Consider the following 20,179-nt stretch of genomic DNA (forward strand, 5'->3'; position numbering starts at 1 on the left):
TGACGACAGAGTGTAGTAGAGCTGAGTGCCAAGTGACAGCTGTAGAATACTGTTACTTTGGCCATTGATCTTGCTCCCGACAGTCCTCACGCCTTCATATCAATCACAGTTCACACGGCAGTCTTGATGTTAAACTTGACGGCGATGATGACCACAGCAGAGCAGGACTGGATGTACCAACGGTGTCTCTTAACAGGAGTGGTGTCAGAAGATCGTAGAGGTGGGTTGCTTGTTTGCAGAACAGGTGAATCTCGTCTTCCATCATTGCTCACGTCATCTCAGGCGTTTCTTGATGTCACCAGGTTACTAGGCCGTAAACACCAACTGTGTATACCCTCGTACCGCCGACTTTAAGCCAAAGGAGACAATTTTGCGACCTTCTATTGGCGAGTCCCGGTACTCTGTAGGGAAACCGTACCTTCCACCTGTGACAGCCTTAGTTCCGCGTTCCTGTTGCTTCAGATGACGTAATCATTAATCTTCCGGCGAAATTCTTGAGTACTGCTACGTGCTTTCCATTTCTTGACCTCTCCTCCAACACTGCTGGAATGGCTGCAGTCTGGATGACGCAGCAGGTGGGTAGTTGTGGTCTCGAGACAGCTACCCCGGCGTTGTATGGCACCTCCGGTGACTGCTATATGTGGACAGCTCGCTGGTCCTGACAACCTCGTTAGTGACGTGAGGCGTCGGCCGGGTGACTCTTGGATAGTCACTCATCCTCAAAGAAACTGATGTATGGGTTACTGGGTCCGGTGGGGGGAGGGCTTTGTGTAACGGGCCTCCCCCCTTCGGTCTTTACAGACAAGGGTTCACGTGTGGCTGGAACAACTGGGTCGGTGTACCAATCAGACCTGGGAACAAACAGACACAACACAGCGGAAGCATAGATATACTCTGGGTTTGGTGGAGGTGGAACCCCAGAGCACGGTAAAAGTTGCTACCTGAGTCAAGTATAGAGATAGTTCACCTCATTGCCTTTACAGGAAAATCTAATGAATACTAAATTATACTAGCCAAGGAAGTTACTTTACTGTATAGCGCGAGATCTCGTCACCATAGGGTGGCGAGACTGCACCTGACTACTGATGAGCGATGACAGAGGGTCATCCTCATCTTCTGACTCGTCGGTGAAGCCATGAGTCAGGAACTAGACCCGCTGAAGGCAGTTCTAGTTCCTCTCTAGCATGATATAGTTTAAATTTATTTACATGAATTGTCCTTTCCACCTGGTCCTCGAATACTCCCTTTATAACAAGATTAACCGGCCCCGCCCTTTTAATTACTCTATATGGTCCTCGCCATCTCGGAGCTAGTTTCCTGCTCTGATTGGCGGGCGCAGCCTCATTCACTCTCAATACGAGGCTTCCTTCCTTAAACTCAAGAGGGCGCACTTTCTTGTCATAGAAATGAGCATACCGAGTCCGTGCCTTCTTGGACGCTTCAGCTGCAATATTCCATGCATTTCTCATTTTTCCAAGGACCTCTGAAGGATAGTCCTCCCCATATGCAACATTATGTCTGTTAAGCAGACCTGAGGGGAAATTGCATGAATTACCAGTAAACAAATGAAGTGGTTGGGTGTTAATTGATTGGTGGATGGCAGTATTCAAGGCTAATTGAACATAGGGTAGGTGTTCATCCCAGGTGTTTGCGCTATGTTCAGTAAGGATTGCAAGCATATCCTTGACTGAACGATTAGTCCGTTCCGTCATTCCGTTTGCTTGTGGGTGGTAGGCTGTTGTAAAAGCCGAAGTTATCTCTAAAATCTTACAAACTTCTCTAAATATATTCCCATTGAATTCTTAACCCCGGTCAGAGACTAACACTTTAGGAGGTCCGAATACAGTAACGAACCTACGCAAGAACGCATCTGCAACCGTACGAGAATCCTTCTGAGGCAATGCAACTAGTGTAGTGTATCTAGACAGATGGTCAACTAGCACCAACACGTATCTGTTACCTGAATGACTGATGTAAATCAGTCAAATCGGCCCCCACATGATCTAACGGCTCACGAATTTCAGGAAATTCCTGAAGTGGGGCTTGTACCTTAAGGGTGCCTTTCCTCCTCTGGCAACGAGGGCACGACTTCACGAAATTGATTACTTCAGAAAGTAATCCTGGGAAATAAAATAGAGACTTTGCTTTTAAGTACGTTTTAAAGACCCCCGGATGCCCTGCAATTTTAGATGCATGCGCAAGCTTTAACACTGATGACCGCAACGCGTCCGGAATAACTAGTTGAAATACTGCCCTATCATTCTGGCTATTCACATAATACAGGACGCCCTGTTTCATCTCAAAATCATGAATAGGTAAATTCTTTTTCGTTTTTGGGTATTTTCCTCCTTCTAAATACTCAATAATTTCTCTCCATCTAGGCTCGCTCATCTGGTATTCTCTCATTTTATCTGATGGAATGGTTTCAATATTTACATTAACTTGAACTGACGCTATGTTTCTACTTAGCGTATCTGGCACAACATGTGCTGGACCAGGCTTTTACAAAATCTGGAATGAGTGGGCCGAAAGTTCGTGAGACCAGCGTGACATTCGTGGGCATTTTGTTCGCTTCTAAAATATGTGTGTCAACGCTCGATGGTCTGTGTAGATTACAAAGTGCCGCTGAAATAGGTAAGGTTCGAAATACCTAACTGATTCTACTACTGCCAGTGCCTCCCGATCCGTAGCTGAATAACGAACTTCAGGTCCTTTGACCTTCCTACTGAACTAGGCTACTGGATGGGGTAAATTATCCGCATCTCGCTGAATTAAGCACCCGCCAATAGCAATACCGCTGGCGTCAGTGTGCACCTCCCACTCTTTCTCAAAATCAGGAATAGTCAATACCGGTGTCGTGATTAGTTGGTCTTTCAGTTTGCGATAGGCCTCGTCATGTTCAGATTTCCACACAAACTTCGCATTTTTCTTTGTCAGATCAGTCAGGGGTGCTGAAATGCCAGCGAAACCTTTAATATGACGACGAAAATATCCGGCTGCCGCCAAAAACCTACGCACGTCCTTTGCTGTCCTTGGAGTAGGCATGTCAGCAATGGCGTGGCAAGAATCTGGGTCAGGTCGGATACCGTCTGGGCACACCTGGAACCCCACAAATTTGAATTTCTGAGCCGCCAGGGTGCACTTCTGAACATTCAGCCTGAAACCTGCCTGATCTAACAACTTCAAAGTCTCAGTCAAGTCCCGTAGGTGTTCCTCAAACGTCCTGGAATATATCACAACATCATCCAGGTACGCTAAAGAATGCCTACTATTATAGACTGTGGGTTGGTTGGTGTTGTCGTCGTTGATCCTTCTCTATGGACAACCCAACCCACAACTCGGCAGAGTGCTTATACTAGGAGATCACCCTTGGCGCTTCTGGCTCTTGGAGAGGGGCTCAACGTCACACGTTCAGGGGATGCGGCTCCAACACTTAGCCTCGTTGTCACGTGCACACACCCACTCGAGCCGCTGTGACTCCCCACTCTCTCCTTATGAGATATGATCTCCTCAATCCCCCTATGACTTACTAGTATTACCTCCTACCCTGTCCACAGCAGTGGTTCATGGTTCTTTCTCTCTCTCTCTCCTTCTTTACTACCTCCTGGGAAGCCTCACTAGGACAAGGGCAAACACCAGCAAATTGTGACGCATTTACTGAACAAAGCACATACACGATACATACACACATATAATAATAATGAATCCTATACTCTATAATATTACAATCAGGTTGCACTCCAATACCATCAGAACTCTATTATCAGCTTATCAAGTGGTATCCTATCTCCTGGTTCACCACCTGATACTATTAACCTCCTCAAGTTGGTCAAGCCTACACACTGTTGCACCATCAGCAAGATAACATATATATATAGAAAACCAGCATTTGAATGCAATAACATATACCAGTATAAATGTTCATTGATACTTCAATATAAAAAACTCCTTGACATAAGGATGCCAACAGTCACTCACCTCTCACTGCGTCTTGCACGCTACTGATAACCAAACACTATCAACTCCCTATAAGTAATCCACCAGAACTTCCCCTTCCACCTCTGGAAGTTCACAACCCTAATATCCTTAGGTTCTTCCGGGCTTCACTACCAGGAACCTCTGCAGCTCCTCCAGGCTGCTATCATGAAGTTTCCTTGAGTACCTACGGTGCTTCACCCTTCTGCTAGATTCCTCCACAGCTCTCTTGGCTGCTACACCATGAAGTTTCCCCGAGCAACTGTGGTACTTCTCCACCTCTGCAGAAGCACGTGACACTCCTCTTCACTGCTGCTTCTCCTCACAGCTCGAGGTCCTCTGCTCCACTACCTTGGAGTCTCATCAGCTACTTCCTCTGCTGGCTTCGAAGTTCTCAGCAACTTCTTCCCCAAAGAACAAACCTGCAACCCATCGACACTCCAATAAAATGTTCCCCTTTAACACATAAACCAAAAATAACCACACAATATATTTGCCTCAAACCTCTATCTGTTCTCTACATACAGTGAGAGTGGACTCCCCCGTTTTGGGCGGGTCCATACTCCACCTCGCCTGGCGGCGGTCCTCACTCGCTGGGAGGGTCTTCCTCCGTCAAGAGCCAGGCTCCCTCAGTCTTCCGCCAGCGCTCAGAGGGGGCGGACGTCGCTCCGTGTTCCTCCCTCTCCACTCTCTTATTTCAGGCCTTCTGCCTTATTAAAACATGTCTAACTTATAAATAAACATCGCTACTGTCGCTGGGCACACGACCAAACTACAAGCGATCACTATGAACTGGCGTATATCGTGCTTACCACAGATTAACTGATCGAGGGCGCTTTTCCTCTGACGGCGTCTGGTCAGGGCGCTCCACACAGCCCACAATAATGCTTCTGGGCGATTTAATATTCACTAATTATCGTCCACGACTTGAGACCACACGTCCCCAGCTCGATTCCACAGCTGGCACGTCTGCACACTTCTCTTCTCTTAGAGATATATCACTAGGGGTTCCCTTCTGACGGGAGCTCAACGGAGCGCGGCTTCCCCCTGCGATGTCTGGCACTCAAGTGAGGTCAAGGTCCTCCGGAAGCGAGCCTCAAGCCTCCAGCAAAATGTCCACATCTCCTAGCCCGTCATTTATCTATTTTCTTCTGCATTGCCCATAATCTCAAACTGTTACACATATCCAACCAACTATTTTACATATGCGTTATCACCTCAATACTTGCTAGACCTTCTAGTTAGGTCAGGCTTGCTGAATAACTCTCAAGAAGGGAGACTCGTTTCTCCTGCAGGCTGAGATCATAACACTCCCCTCCCCTTATTTTTGAGAGTTATTCTAGTGGCAAAGCTCGGGATAATACATCCGCCACCACACTGTCTCGTTCTTCACCCGATATACTCTCTTAGGAGTCTACAATTAGTTCGTTGCTCCTTGCAACATCTGGCTCACCTCTCTCCAGAAACATGATCTTCTCATAAACGATTTGACCTCTCTGACACCTCTTAGCTAGGCTGTCCTCCTTGGACGCCTGCACTCCATCGGTCCACTCTACTTACTGTCTCCACCCTCCGTTTCCTCGTCTTCTTCTCTTCACGTCCAGAGTCAGACATCTGCTGTCTGTACCTCCTCTGTCGTCTTCACACTTCCATCTACTGCCATTATACTTCCGTCTCCTGTCATCATACCTCACTCCCTCGTCTTCACCGACGATCCTCCTTTTCGTCTCCTCATTTATCTGAGACCTCATCCTGTTCGACTCCCATCGAGTCCTCGGCTTTCTTCTATTCCTCCATGCTTGCATCATCATCCTCTTCCCACACTTCTCACCTCTATACCACTCCATTTCTTCTCCTTCAACTCTTCTTCGTTCCCTAAAAGTTTCTTCGAGCACTGCACTACATCCAACAGCACTCGACCATACATGTCGCTTTGCCTCTCCCAGAGTGCTCATAAGCATCTCTCCACACATGCTGTCTCTTCTCCTTTCACTTTCTCGGCTATTACTCTTCTTCACTATCTCTCCTCCACGTTGTCTGCGAAACGTGTCAACTCTTGACATCTCAAACAACTTAACTCCACTATCCCTATGCCTCTGTGCTCGTGGACCACTTGACGCTCTATTTCCGTCCTCAGTATGTCCACATCTTTCCTCATTCCTACTCAGCACAGTTGCATTCACCTTCCGACTCTTAATTTCAGCAGTCTGGGCTCTACTCAGGTCAACTCTCTTCACATGATTCTTCTTCGGCTGGGTCATCCTCACTTTCGACCTCACCGAGACTCCATTTGCCTGGGCTGGACCTTCATCAAACAGCCATGCTATATCTACATCGATATCTTCCACTGGTTGAATCGACACTGTATCATCTTCTCCAGCGTCTTCCTTGTCGGCCACCTCTGCCTTCCTCACTACCGAGACGGGGTACTCAATGGCTTGGCGGTCTCCTGACTCATCCCCTCGGATGTCAGTCAGGTTCACACTCTCAGGTGTCCCACACGTGCCGTGGCCTTCTGGGCACTCCTCTGGCACAGTCTCCACTATGACTCTTGGCAACACCTTTGTCCCGCACAAGTCATTCCCCAGGATCACTTGGATTCCTGGAATAGGTATGTCGGGGCACACTCCCAACATCACCTCTGCCGACACATATTCCGACCTTAGCTGGACAGTACATACGGGCATGTCACTTTCAGACAACAACCCATATACCTTCATCTTACTCCTGCCAGCTAACCGTCGATCATTCCCAATCAGGCTTCTCGTAATCAAGCTCTGATTAGCTCCGGTATCTCTTAAGATACCAACTTCTACCTCAGGTTGGCCTCCTATACTGATCCAACCTTTACTCATGAACGGCCTATACCTCTCGTTCCCTAAGTTCAATCTCTGTGGTTTGTCTTGGAACACCTTAGTATATTTACCTCGTGGGTCACACATGGCCAGGGTCACAACTCTCTTGCCCTGTCTACAATCTCGCATCACATGACCCAATCCGTTACAATTGTAACACCTCACCTGGGAGACATCTCTCCTATACGTACCAAAGCGGCTCTGACTTTGTCCACTCACATAAGAGTTCCTCGAGCCAGGTACAGTACCTGCACTCTGTGGGGCTTTACTGGACTCTTGATTCCCTGGATCACGATTAGTTTCTCGTTTGGCTCCTCCATCTTCACTTTCAGATGAAGTGTGCGACCTACTCTTCTGAGTTTTAGGGTACTTACTTTTATCTGCCCATTTATCAAAATTTTTCTCACCCCAGACTCTTCTGGGTCTTTCATAATTTCTTCCTCCCCAGACTCCACTGGATCTGCCATTGCTGCGTCTCACCTCATTCTGCACTCTGTTCTCCCTCAAGCTCTTGTATGCTTCAGTAATCATATCCGCCCTATCTGCGGCATCTTTCACCTCCTTTATCCCTGCTTCTTGGATCTTGAACTTTGTTTCGGGATGCATCATCTCCAAGAACTTCTCCATGACCATCAGTTGCTTCAGGTCAGCATAGGATCCAACTCCAGCAGCCTCAATCCACTTCTGGAATCGTCTTTCCAGATCTCTTGCTGTCTCAGCAAACGTACATGCTCCAACTTTGATCATCTCTCTGAAGCGCTTCCTATAAGCTTCTGGGGTTAACTGAAACGAGCGCAATATGCTGCTCTTTACTGTGGCGTAATCCTGGCACTCTTCCAGTGACAATTGGGTGTATGCCTCCCTGGCTGCACCGGTCAATCTTAACTGGACCAGCTGGGCCCATTCCTCCTGTGGCCACTCCTTGATACTGGCTACTTTTTCAAAGTGCTCGAAAAAGCTCTCTGCCTCTTCGGGAACAAACAAGGGAATGTCCTTCTCCCTAACCCTAACATCTGGTGGGTGTGATACCTGGGTGGTGCTCTCTGGCAACCCATGTTCAATCCTTTGCTCAGCCAAGGTTCTATTTGCTTCTATCTGCATTTGTTTTGTTCTCTCTTTTTCTTTTTCGACCTGGGCTTTTTCTTTTTCGACCTGGGCTTTTTCTTTTTCTTGTTCCAACTCCAGTTCCCTTACTCTGGTTTTCTCTTTTTCTTTCTCCACCTCTAGTCTTGCTTTCTCTTTTTCTTTCTCCTGTTCCAACTCCAGTTCTCTTACTCTGGTTTTCTCTTTTTCTACTTCCAACCTGGTTTTCTCTTTTTCTACTTCCAGCCTGGTTTTCTCTTTTTCTACTTCCAGCCTGGTTTTCTCTTTTTCTACTTCCAGCCTGGTTTTCTCTTTTTCCTTCTCGGCTTCATTTTTCATCTGGAGTTCTAATTTCATCTTTTCCAGCTGGAACTGTCTCTCCTTGTCCTCCCGCTGCATCTGGAGCTCTAACTGGAATCTCTCCAAGCTCCTATTCCGGCTACTCCTACTACTGCGGCTACTCTTGCTGCTCCTACTCGATCCCTGGGATCTCACGTCATCCTGCCCATCATCCTCCTTTCCACTTTCAGCTCCTTTTTGGGCTCCTTGCTCTGCCGCTTCACTTTTGGCTCTTAACTGCCTCAGGATCTCATCCTTCATCCCAGCTACTTTAGATGCTTTCAACCTAATGCCACATTTTTCTGCTATCTGTTTCAATTGATCCCTCGTGCAACCTTCCAAGTCCTCGGGCTTGCCTGACTCCACAAACGTTTGCACCTTATCCATCTTTGTCCTGTGAGTCTTCCCAAGAGAGAGAATATACACCTGCGGTCACACAGTTTATTTCAGCAAGGGTGTACAAATCCACTCTTGGACAGGGTGTGGGTGTGTCAGTTCACTCTCCCGGACACAGGCCCCCAATTTATTATAGACTGTGGGTTGGTTGGTGTTGTCGTCGTTGATCCTTCTCTATGGACAACCCAACCCACAACTCGGCAGAGTGCTTATACTAGGAGATCACCCTTGGCGCTTCTGGCTCTTGGAGAGGGGCTCAACGTCACACGTTCAGGGGATGCGGCTCCAACACTTAGCCTCGTTGTCACGTGCACACACCCACTCGAGCCGCTGTGACTCCCCACTCTCTCCTTATGAGATATGATCTCCTCAATCCCCCTATGACTTACTAGTATTACCTCCTACCCTGTCCACAGCAGTGGTTCATGGTTCTTTCTCTCTCTCTCTCCTTCTTTACTACCTCCTGGGAAGCCTCACTAGGACAAGGGCAAACACCAGCAAATTGTGACGCATTTACTGAACAAAGCACATACACGATACATACACACATATAATAATAATGAATCCTATACTCTATAATATTACAATCAGGTTGCACTCCAATACCATCAGAACTCTATTATCAGCTTATCAAGTGGTATCCTATCTCCTGGTTCACCACCTGATACTATTAACCTCCTCAAGTTGGTCAAGCCTACACACTGTTGCACCATCAGCAAGATAACATATATATATAGAAAACCAGCATTTGAATGCAATAACATATACCAGTATAAATGTTCATTGATACTTCAATATAAAAAACTCCTTGACATAAGGATGCCAACAGTCACTCACCTCTCACTGCGTCTTGCACGCTACTGATAACCAAACACTATCAACTCCCTATAAGTAATCCACCAGAACTTCCCCTTCCACCTCTGGAAGTTCACAACCCTAATATCCTTAGGTTCTTCCGGGCTTCACTACCAGGAACCTCTGCAGCTCCTCCAGGCTGCTATCATGAAGTTTCCTTGAGTACCTACGGTGCTTCACCCTTCTGCTAGATTCCTCCACAGCTCTCTTGGCTGCTACACCATGAAGTTTCCCCGAGCAACTGTGGTACTTCTCCACCTCTGCAGAAGCACGTGACACTCCTCTTCACTGCTGCTTCTCCTCACAGCTCGAGGTCCTCTGCTCCACTACCTTGGAGTCTCATCAGCTACTTCCTCTGCTGGCTTCGAAGTTCTCAGCAACTTCTTCCCCAAAGAACAAACCTGCAACCCATCGACACTCCAATAAAATGTTCCCCTTTAACACATAAACCAAAAATAACCACACAATATATTTGCCTCAAACCTCTATCTGTTCTCTACATACAGTGAGAGTGGACTCCCCCGTTTTGGGCGGGTCCATACTCCACCTCGCCTGGCGGCGGTCCTCACTCGCTGGGAGGGTCTTCCTCCGTCAAGAGCCAGGCTCCCTCAGTCTTCCGCCAGCGCTCAGAGGGGGCGGACGTCGCTCCGTGTTCCTCCCTCTCCACTCTCTTATTTCAGGCCTTCTGCCTTAGTAAAACATGTCTAACTTATAAATAAACATCGCTACTGTCGCTGGGCACACGACCAAACTACAAGCGATCACTATGAACTGGCGTATATCGTGCTTACCACAGATTAACTGATCGAGGGCGCTTTTCCTCTGACGGCGTCTGGTCAGGGCGCTCCACACAGCCCACAATAATGCTTCTGGGCGATTTAATATTCACTAATTATCGTCCACGACTTGAGACCACACGTCCCCAGCTCGATTCCACAGCTGGCACGTCTGCACACTTCTCTTCTCTTAGAGATATATCACTAGGGGTTCCCTTCTGACGGGAGCTCAACGGAGCGCGGCTTCCCCCTGCGATGTCTGGCACTCAAGTGAGGTCAAGGTCCTCCGGAAGCGAGCCTCAAGCCTCCAGCAAAATGTCCACATCTCCTAGCCCGTCATTTATCTATTTTCTTCTGCATTGCCCATAATCTCAAACTGTTACACATATCCAACCAACTATTTTACATATGCGTTATCACCTCAATACTTGCTAGACCTTCTAGTTAGGTCAGGCTTGCTGAATAACTCTCAAGAAGGGAGACTCGTTTCTCCTGCAGGCTGAGATCATAACACTACCCAGTACCGGACGAAGGATAAAGTTGATGGCCCTCTGAAACGACGAGGGCGCTGTCTTCAAACCAAACGGCATCCTACGGAATTGATAAGTGTGCCTACCATCCGAGAATGCAGTTTTTTCCCTATCCTGTTCTGCCACCGGAATCGCCCAATACGCCGATTTTGCGCCAAGAGTCGAGAAATACTTAGCCGCACCAAATTGATCTATTATCTCCTGTATTCGGGGCAACGGATACACATCACCCTTAGTTAGTTCGTTCACCTTCCGGTAGTCAACACAGAAACGATAACTACCGTCCGGTTTCCGAACTAGCACAACAGGAGAGAGCCATGGTGACGTACTAGGCTCTATTACGCCCTGTCTCAACATTTTCTGGCACTCCTCCCTGATAACGTTCTTCGCTTGTTCCGGCAACCTCCACTGTCTCGTGTACACAGGCAAATGATCACCAGTTGGAATTGTGTGCTCAATCTTATCAAGGAGACCAATCTGGTCATCCTCTGTCGCAAACAATTTCGGGAATTTTCATAAAACTCCTCTCAGTGCCTTCCTATCCGCCTGTGTAACATGTTGCAAATCAAGTGCTGAAATTAATTTTCTACTTCTTCTACATTCTGTGCAACATTTCTCGTCTCGTATTGTACTTTGGATGGTGTTTTAGTATCTATCATTTGCAATGCACTACATTGTGCAGTGACGGCTGGCGTCTCAGCTGACTCATGGTGAAAGATTTCTGTGTCCTCCACCATGGTTCCCTGAGATACCCTATCACCTGCCTTGAAGCGAAAAGTCTTATGTGAAAGATTGACAACCGGAATGAGTGCACCTTTATCGAGCACTACAATTAAGTGATGAGGAATTAATAAGCTATCACATCTCCCAGCCACCTGAAGGGTGGTACCTGGTTGTATGTGACGTCCCACGGCTACTTTAATAAATTTAACAGAATGTGGTGGGCAACTCTGTTTGGTCACTGCATGCAATGCGCATGACCTCTTAACTGTGTCTGGAAGAGACTTAAAAATCAATTTTGGATAGTGCGCATTATATTTCTGCTTCCTCTTAATTGAAGCTACAACTGGGGGATGGTCGATCATCTCCACTGGGTAGGAAGTCTGTCCCAACTGCAACCTGCAGTTCCTAGCCCCTTTTTGAGCAGACAAGGAATAATCAAATCGCGACAGAAAATCAGTTCCCATTAAGATGTGACCAGGAAAATCAAGGTTCTCTACGATTGTACATGTGTGAGGCTGCAATTCCCCATCAATCTCAAAATTAACTGTACCTTGACCTACGATCTCAATCTTTTCCCCATTGACCGCTGTTAATGTCTTTGCGCAACATTTAAGACGTGCATACTTAAAAGTGCTGAAGGCTGACTTTTTAATTACCGTTGCCTGGCTTCCTGTATCAACGAAAGCTGTCAATCTTACACCTTCCACTTTCACCTCAAAAGTAGGCCTACCATCACTAGGAGCCTGCTTTCATGCTTTCGTAATAGTGACTTTACAGTCCCTATGTATATGCCCGCGCTTCCCGCAGGAGTAACACCTCCGCGGATCTCTGTTACCCCGCGCAGGGTAGCTCGAACTTGCAGCTGAGGGCTGCTTCCCGCCTGATGAACCCGCGCCACAGTTACTCTGCTTGGCCCCCTCGCCTTTACTTAACGCCTCTACGTATGGCGACAACTGAGTGCCCGATGTCCCTGCACGCGTCTGCCTGTCTAGGGCTGTGGCGGCCTGTTGGACTAGGTCTTTATAACTCTCACCCGCTCCCTCCGCAAGTAACAATGGCCCCATATCAGAAGGTAACGTTTTGCAGAACAATTGTTTAGTGAATCGCTCTGCCTGACTCGAATCTAACCCCAGTTCCTTAGTGAGGTCGTCAACCCTGCTTTTTAATATTGACCCGAAATCCTTGACAGTGCTGCGGTCATCCCTCTTAAGTGACTGAAGATAAAAATGAGCCTCATCTTCTGACACCTTTTCCTTGAATCTGTCCCTAATCGCTTGGACAAACTGTGGTCAAGTCGTCAGGTGCTGAAACTCTGTCAGTCTCGCCAGTGGACCGGCTACGTCCACGCAAGCCCCCATAGCGAGAGTAATTTTCAAACTATCCTCTGGGACAGCCTCCAGCATCGAGCGAATCTCACAAAGCCAGTCTTCCACTCGGCGGTTGCGTTCCACCTTAATAAGCGGCAACTCCGTGCCTCTGAGTGTCGGCAGAGTCAGCTCGGGAATCAGACTCACAATTCCCGGTTTATATGACGCGGGGCTACTGGCAGTGGGTGGGTCCTGGGGTTGGGAACTGGGTTGAGGTTGGGGTTCGGGTTGAGGTACGGTGTGGGTGGCCTTGGGTTGAGGTATGGTGTGGGTGGCCTGGGGTTGAGGTGTGGATGGAGGTTGGGGTTGAGGTATGGTGTGGGTGGCCTCGGGTTGGGGTGTGGATTGAGGTTGGGGTTGGGGCTGAGGTATGGTGTGGGTGGCCTCAGGTTGGGGTGTGGATTGAGGTTGGGTTGAGGTGTGGTGTGGGTGGCCTGAGGTTGCAATGGGTATGGGGTGGCCTGGAATTGGGATGGGTATGGGGTGGCCTGAGGTTGGAATGGGTATGGGGTGGCCTGGGATTGGAATGGGTATGGGGTGGCCTGGGGTTGGAATGAGTATGGGGTGGCCTGGGGTTGGAATGAGTATGGGGTGGCCTGGTGTTCTAATGGGTATGGGGTAGCCTGGGGTTGAAATGGGTATGGAGTGGCCTGGGGTTGGAGGAAGGGTTGGTATGGGAATTGAGGATGGGGTTGGTATTGGAATTGAGGATGGGGTTGGTATGGGAATTGAGGATGGGGTTGGTATGGGAATTGAGGATGGGGTTGGTATGGGAATTGAGGATGGGGTTGGTATGGGAGGTGGGGTTGGGGTTCTTGTAGTGACGGATGAGGTGTACCTAGGTGTTGGGGTATTGGTGTTATATGGGGTAGTTCCTGCTGTTGGTGGGGCTGTTCCTGTTCCCGTTGAACGGGTTGCTGGTGGTGTTCTCTACTGACCGAAGTGGGACGTCCTTCCGTACTAACTGAAGCCCCTTGTCCAGCTCCCTGTCTGCCCTGTTGGCATGGCGTCGATGTTATTTGTGGGGGAACCCAAGACGACTCTCCCCACTCTTGGGACGACTCCTAGCAAGACTCCCCACTCATGTCAATAATCGTATCTCTACTAGGATGGAAAGATACCCTCGCCTGCCCAGTCCCATGCGGAACCCGTGAACTCGTCGCTTCAGTCCCACTGACCCCACCTGTCACGTCAGCTGAGCTACCTGAGCGGTTCCCCGTGGTGTCGGAAGAGGTGCTGTCCTCTACACTTCCACTCCCACTGGTCCCCACTGACTGGTCACTGCCTGGGTTAAACATTTCCTGTGATTCCCTGTGTGCCATGTCTCTTGTAACTACCCTTTAGTACACCCTCGACCCGGACTCACTACAACCGTGATCTTACACAAATAAAAAAACACAACTCTTTTCCAAGAGAAAACTACTAAATTCCCAAAATAGGAAATACACCGATTTATCGAGAGAATCGCTGCAGTGAATTCAATGAATGAGTGTCTGCCCCGCACTTGTGTCTGACCGTGAAATATCCCGCAGTCCTATTATTGAAAGCAAAGTCCTCTCCGTTAAAAAAAAATTAACGAATCTAATTTATATAAAACAATTTAAATGATAACGCAACTACCGCGCAGCCCTCATGATGGATTAATAAAGAATATTTACTGTACTTGAATACTAAACGCACTTGAAGTGAGCAGCGTGGCCACTGATGACTGATGGAGCGGGACCAGCTGCGCTGAAAAAAAAGTAAGTCCGCGCTTTTTCGCTTAAACGCTGAAAAATCTAAATTTTTATTCTGAAGGAAAATAACTAGGTTTACGTTAATAAACCGCTCCAGCGATTAATATAGACACCCAGGACATTTATTTGCTTGCCAAAATTTGAATTTACACCAAAAACTGCGGTTTTACTCAATGCTGGACTCTGCCAATTTTTCTGACTCCGAGGGAAAAAAATTCTATCACCCCAAATATCACAAAACTCCTTTAATTCTCAAAAATGGTTTTTTCGTTCACAGATGTAAATACGCTGTTATTTAATACTGACGCTGTATACAGAACAATGCTGACACATCGGGCGGTTTCAACACTCACTAATTCGAATTTTCGTCAAAATCCGAGATTTTCATCTCAAGTGGACTCTTGACAAAATTACAACACGATTTTCTCGAAAAACTAATTAAATTCGGCAAAAATGTAATTATCACTGTTTAATGCTTAAGAACGGAATTACGTCCCTTGCACGCACTAGAGAGTAATACTGGCCCTAGAATATACACGAAACATGAAAATTCGAATTTTCACCAAAATGTACAATTCTAGCCCAAGGCTGGACTTAGAAAAAAATTTCCACCTACGTTTCTACTGAAACAGAATTCTAAGTCTAAAAACACAATTCTACCGTCTTACTGGTAAACACTAGAATAATATCATTCGCATCGACTGGGGAATCCTAATGATGCCTAGATCATATACGTGACCCACGAATACAAATTAATTACAGTAAACGACTTTCCGACGTTGACTTAGCCGAAAACTTATCCCGAAATACTGAGAAATATTTCCCGAACTCTATTAAACATTTACACGAAAATACTATCCCTTAACAACTCCTTCACTAACTATAGTGACCATCGTATAGCCTAAGTCCAGCGGATTAACTACGGTCTAGAAACAACGCCTCTGACTTATACTAATACAACAGGGAATAGCAAAACTTAATGTACGCACTTAGCCTAATATGCAAGAAAATGCTAAACACTTGGGAAAATTTTTTAACCGGGGATTGAATTTAGGGGAATCAAAAATTAATCTCTAGAACAACGCAAATAAGCGGAATTACTTTATAAAATTAGTATACTTAATTCAAAGATACACTCGACTTAATCTTATAATTGCTCCTACCGGCCCGCCGTACTACACTTAGCCTAGGGGTCTCGACCATCTAGGTTCTAACAGAGCGACATGCAGTTTTCAGTAACAATTATGACTAGGGACGACTCAACCTCCACTAAGTGTGCGATCACTTAGTTGTTGAATCGCTGCTAGGTAGGTTACTAGTCCGTCCCTCGGAGGCCGCAACGCCCTTCACGGATTTACGTGTTTCCTAGCGTTTTGGGTCGTCTAATAACGCCCTCGGATCTATCTCCTGGCGTCCCACAGATATATCCGTCCAGACAGCAAACAAGGAACTGCTGTTGAGAGTATGGCGGCTCCCAACACCTCTGAATTAATTGCAATGGGTCGAGTATGGTACCCAGTCCAATCAACTCGGAGCGGTCCCCTTAGCCAATAAATCTTAACAGCCTAATCTTACTAACTAAACCTTAATCGTATCAGCTCGCATAAACCCAAGATTCGCCAATCCCCACTCAAACGCTCTGTTGTGAGGCGCACGACTAATCCTGGCCCGCGGCTGTCTCCCTAGCATCCGCACACGTGTTCGAATGGCTAGACGCGTGAGCCATTCAACAATTTCAAACAAAATTGTTGAAACCGCCGCTGTGCACCATTGAAACACGGGGAAGGTGTTCTCGAATGATCTTACCTGCCTTTTTCCCCTATACCCGTATTCTTACTTTTTATTCTCTACCAAGGGACTCCAAAACTTTTATTAAAGCCGACTCCACGCCACGTGGTCCTAAGACGATTGACCGACTTAGGATTCTACAACCTGTATGACGTGACCTAGGCTTTGAACAAAACCCTAGAGTCGCCTCCGCCGTCACCACCAGACCAGTAACATTGAGCAATGATCGAGGTCTGGATCGATCATGCTAATTAATCAACCTTGTGGCTTGATCCCCACTATAACCGATACCCTTTAAGATCTTAAGTGTGGAATTAATTAAACAGGAATGATGAACTCCGATTCGATGTTAGAATCGGCGCCCAATTCAACTCTGCCTCGTGTGAACCACGTGACCAGGACAAGTCCACATAAATATAACATACACATGGAAATAATGAAAATGCTGATTATTAACTAATTAATTTATTAAAAGAAAAACTAAAACAAAATCTAAAGATGAGCACTCCCTATCAATCTGCCACTCCCTATTTGGCAATGAATTGACTATCCCTATAAATAACAATAGCAACTATACCTCTATGTTGACCAGCTCAGATGTTAGGGCTGGTCTTGGGGGAGAGGTAAGATGGTTGACCTCTCCCAGTTGATCTCTGATCCCACACTAATCTCTCCTCGTCTGGTCTTCCCAGACTAGAGCATTGTATCCTTCCGCATAGTCTAAGTTTTACCAAGTTACTAGCAAGGCTTAAGTTTAACAATTAACCCCTGTTTGTACTGAATTGATCCAGATTGGTTGAAATATTTTATTGAAGTTAAATTACACAAGCCTCTTAAGGAAGGCCTAATCCCGATCAAAAAATGGCTATTTAACCTTTGAGAAATTACTGAATGTGGAAACTGTTGACCTATGACCGCCAAGTCGCTGAGGTCACTTCCGCGCTACTGCCTAGTTCTGGCTTCGTAACGTCACTGATGGTGACTTAACTCAAGTCTCCTAATAATTAGAATACTCTTGGTACTATAACCAGGAATATTATACAATACCATTTCAATACAAAATGAATAAAGGCTAATTTCTCTAAATAAGTGAATACTATAGAATGGTTCATTATACAAAACTATGAACAAAGATGTCCGCCATTTTGTGACTCAGACTTGCTAATCCCCAGAGGAATGCGCGTTGAGCGGTCAGGTCCTTACCCGACTTCTGGAACCTTCTGGATAATTCTTACAACAGCCTAGTTTGTTACACTGGTAGTAACAGTTGGTGTCCTGGTAGTAACAGTTGGTGTCCTGGTAGTAACAGTTGGTGTCCTGGTAGTAACAGTTGGCGTCCTGGTAGTAACAGTTGGTGTCCTGGTAGTAACAGTTGGTGTCCTGGTAGTAACAGTTGGTGTCCTGGTAGTAACAGTTGGTGTCCTGGTAGTAACAGTTGGTGTCCTGGTAGTAACAGTTGGTGTCCTGGTAGTAACAGTAGTTGGTGTCTTGGTAGTAACAGTAGTTGGTGTCCTGGTAGTAACAGTAGTTGGTGTCCTGGTAGTAACAGTAGTTGGTGTCCTGGTAGTAACAGTAGTTGGTGTCCTGGTAGTAACAGTAGTTGGTGTCCTGGTAGTAACAGTTGGTGTCCTGGTAGTAACAGTTGTTGGTGTCCTGGTAGTAACAGTTGTTGGTGTCCTGGTAGTAACAGTAGTTGGTGTCCTGGTAGTAACAGTAGTTGGTGTCCTATAGTAACAGTTGGTGTCCTGGTAGTAACAGTTGGTGTCCTGGCAGTAACAGTTGGTGTCCTGGTAGTAACAGTTGGTGTCCTGGTAGTAACAGTTGGTGTCCTGGTAGTAACAGTTGGTGTCCTGGTAGTAACAGTAGTTGGTGTCCTGGTAATAACAGTTGGTGTCCTGGTAGTAACAGTTGGTGTCCTGGTAGTAACAGTTGGTGTCCTGGTAGTAACAGTTGGTGTCCTGGTAGTAACAGTTGGTGTCCTGGTAGTAACAGTTGGTGTCCTGGTAGTAACAGTTGGTGTCCTGGTAGTAACAGTTGGTGTCCTGGTAGTAACAGTTGGTGTCCTGGTAGTAACAGTTGGTGTCCTGGTAGTAACAGTTGGTGTCCTGGTAGTAACAGTTGGTGTCCTGGTAGTTACAGTTGGTGTCCTGGTAGTAACAGTTGTTGGTGTCCTGGTAGTAACAGTTGGTGTCCTGGTAGTAACAGTTGGTGTCCTGGTAGTAACAGTAGTTGGTGTCCTGGTATTAACAGTTCGCGTCCTGGTAATTAAGTTGGTGATCAAGTGGGCGTGCGTGCGCGCGTGTCCGCCTCGGGAACTCTCGTCCTGGTGATCGTCAAGTTAGAGGTACCAGAAGAAGGAGAGTTTCGTGGAATGAAGGAACTCAATTAATCAAAACTTATACTGTAAAGATGTTAATCATTATTAAATTATCAAACTGGTTGTAAATTACAATAAATAGTTTTAAAAGAGTGCAGCAATTGTGTACAATGTTCGTTGTGTGTTCTCAGGGAGCACCAACTGGGTGTACAACCCTGAGAGAGGCTTCTACCACCACACTGAGACTCTCTCCTCCGCCTGGGCACCTCTCACCAGCACTCAGCTCCGCCAGTATGTCTCCGCTAACTACTCTCTCATCTTTAGGTACGTGGTCCTTGTTGTGTCCCTAACACTCACACACACACACACACACACCTCCTCCAATGGGAGGACCAAGGATAGTAGTAGCAGTAATATATAATCCTCCACCAAATGACAGAAGACCCAGTCAAGAGTACGAAAGCAACAACATGGCAGTTAACACTATAATTGAGAGGGCAGCCTCTTCTGCCTGTAGAAATAGATCCCACCTGCTCATCATGGGGGACTTCAATCACGGCAGGATTGATTGGGAGAACAAGGAACCGCATGGAGGCGAGGATACGTGGAGAGCCAAACTACTGGAGGTGGCGACTAGAAACTTCTTAACCCAGCATGTCAGTGAACCCACAAGGATGAGAGGAAATGACGAACCAGCGAGACTCGACCTGGTTTTCACCCTGAACGACTCTGACATAAGAGAAATCAGTTTTGAGGACCCAGTAGGAATGAGCGACCACAGTGTATTGGTGTTTGAGTACCTGATTGAAGAAGGGTTATTGAACTCGAGGAGGGATACCGAAACCAAAAGGTTAGCATACCGAAAGGGAAACTATGAGGAGATAAGAAAATGCCTAGCAGATATAGCATGGGAAACAGAGCTCAGGGAAAAGACGGCCCAAGATATGATGGAATACATCACGCAAAAATGCAAGGATGCAGCAAACAAGTTTGTCCCAGTCCAAAAGGAAAACAGTGAAATGAAGATGAGAAACCCATGGTTTAATCAGAGATGTAGGCTAGCTAAGCAGCAAAGTAAAAGGGCATGGATAAACTATAGGAATAACAGGACACTGGAGAGCAGAGAAAGATACCAGAATGCCAGGAAGGAATATGTTAGGATGAGAAGAGAGGCAGAAAGACAATACGAAAATGACATCGCAAGCAAGGCAAAGACTCAGCCTAAATTGCTGCATAGCCACGTCAGGAGAAAAACAACAGTAAAGGAACAGGTTATGAAATTAAGGTTAGGGGCATAAGGATTCTCTACAAACGACAAGGAAGTGTGTGAGGAACTGAATAAGAAATTCCAAGAGGTCTTCACCTTAGAGCAAGGAGAAATCCGAGAGATAAGAGAGGGAATAGCTAACCAGGAACCACTGGAAGAGTTTGAGATTACC

General features: G+C 46.7%; 1 protein-coding gene across 1 annotated transcript in view; it reads left to right on the top strand.

Moving 5' to 3' along the window:
- Positions 1 to 20,179, top strand: part of LOC123748383 (uncharacterized) — a 224,964-nt gene that overhangs the window by 83,949 nt on the left and 120,836 nt on the right. The window contains exon 4 of the mRNA XM_069323966.1: positions 18,932 to 19,064. Within this exon, the coding sequence (XP_069180067.1) occupies positions 18,932 to 19,064 (133 nt within the window). The remainder of the gene's footprint in view (positions 1 to 18,931; positions 19,065 to 20,179) is intronic.

The sequence above is a fragment of the Procambarus clarkii genome, chromosome 2 (genome assembly GCF_040958095.1).
Source record: "Procambarus clarkii isolate CNS0578487 chromosome 2, FALCON_Pclarkii_2.0, whole genome shotgun sequence".
NCBI lineage: Eukaryota > Metazoa > Arthropoda > Malacostraca > Decapoda > Cambaridae > Procambarus > Procambarus clarkii.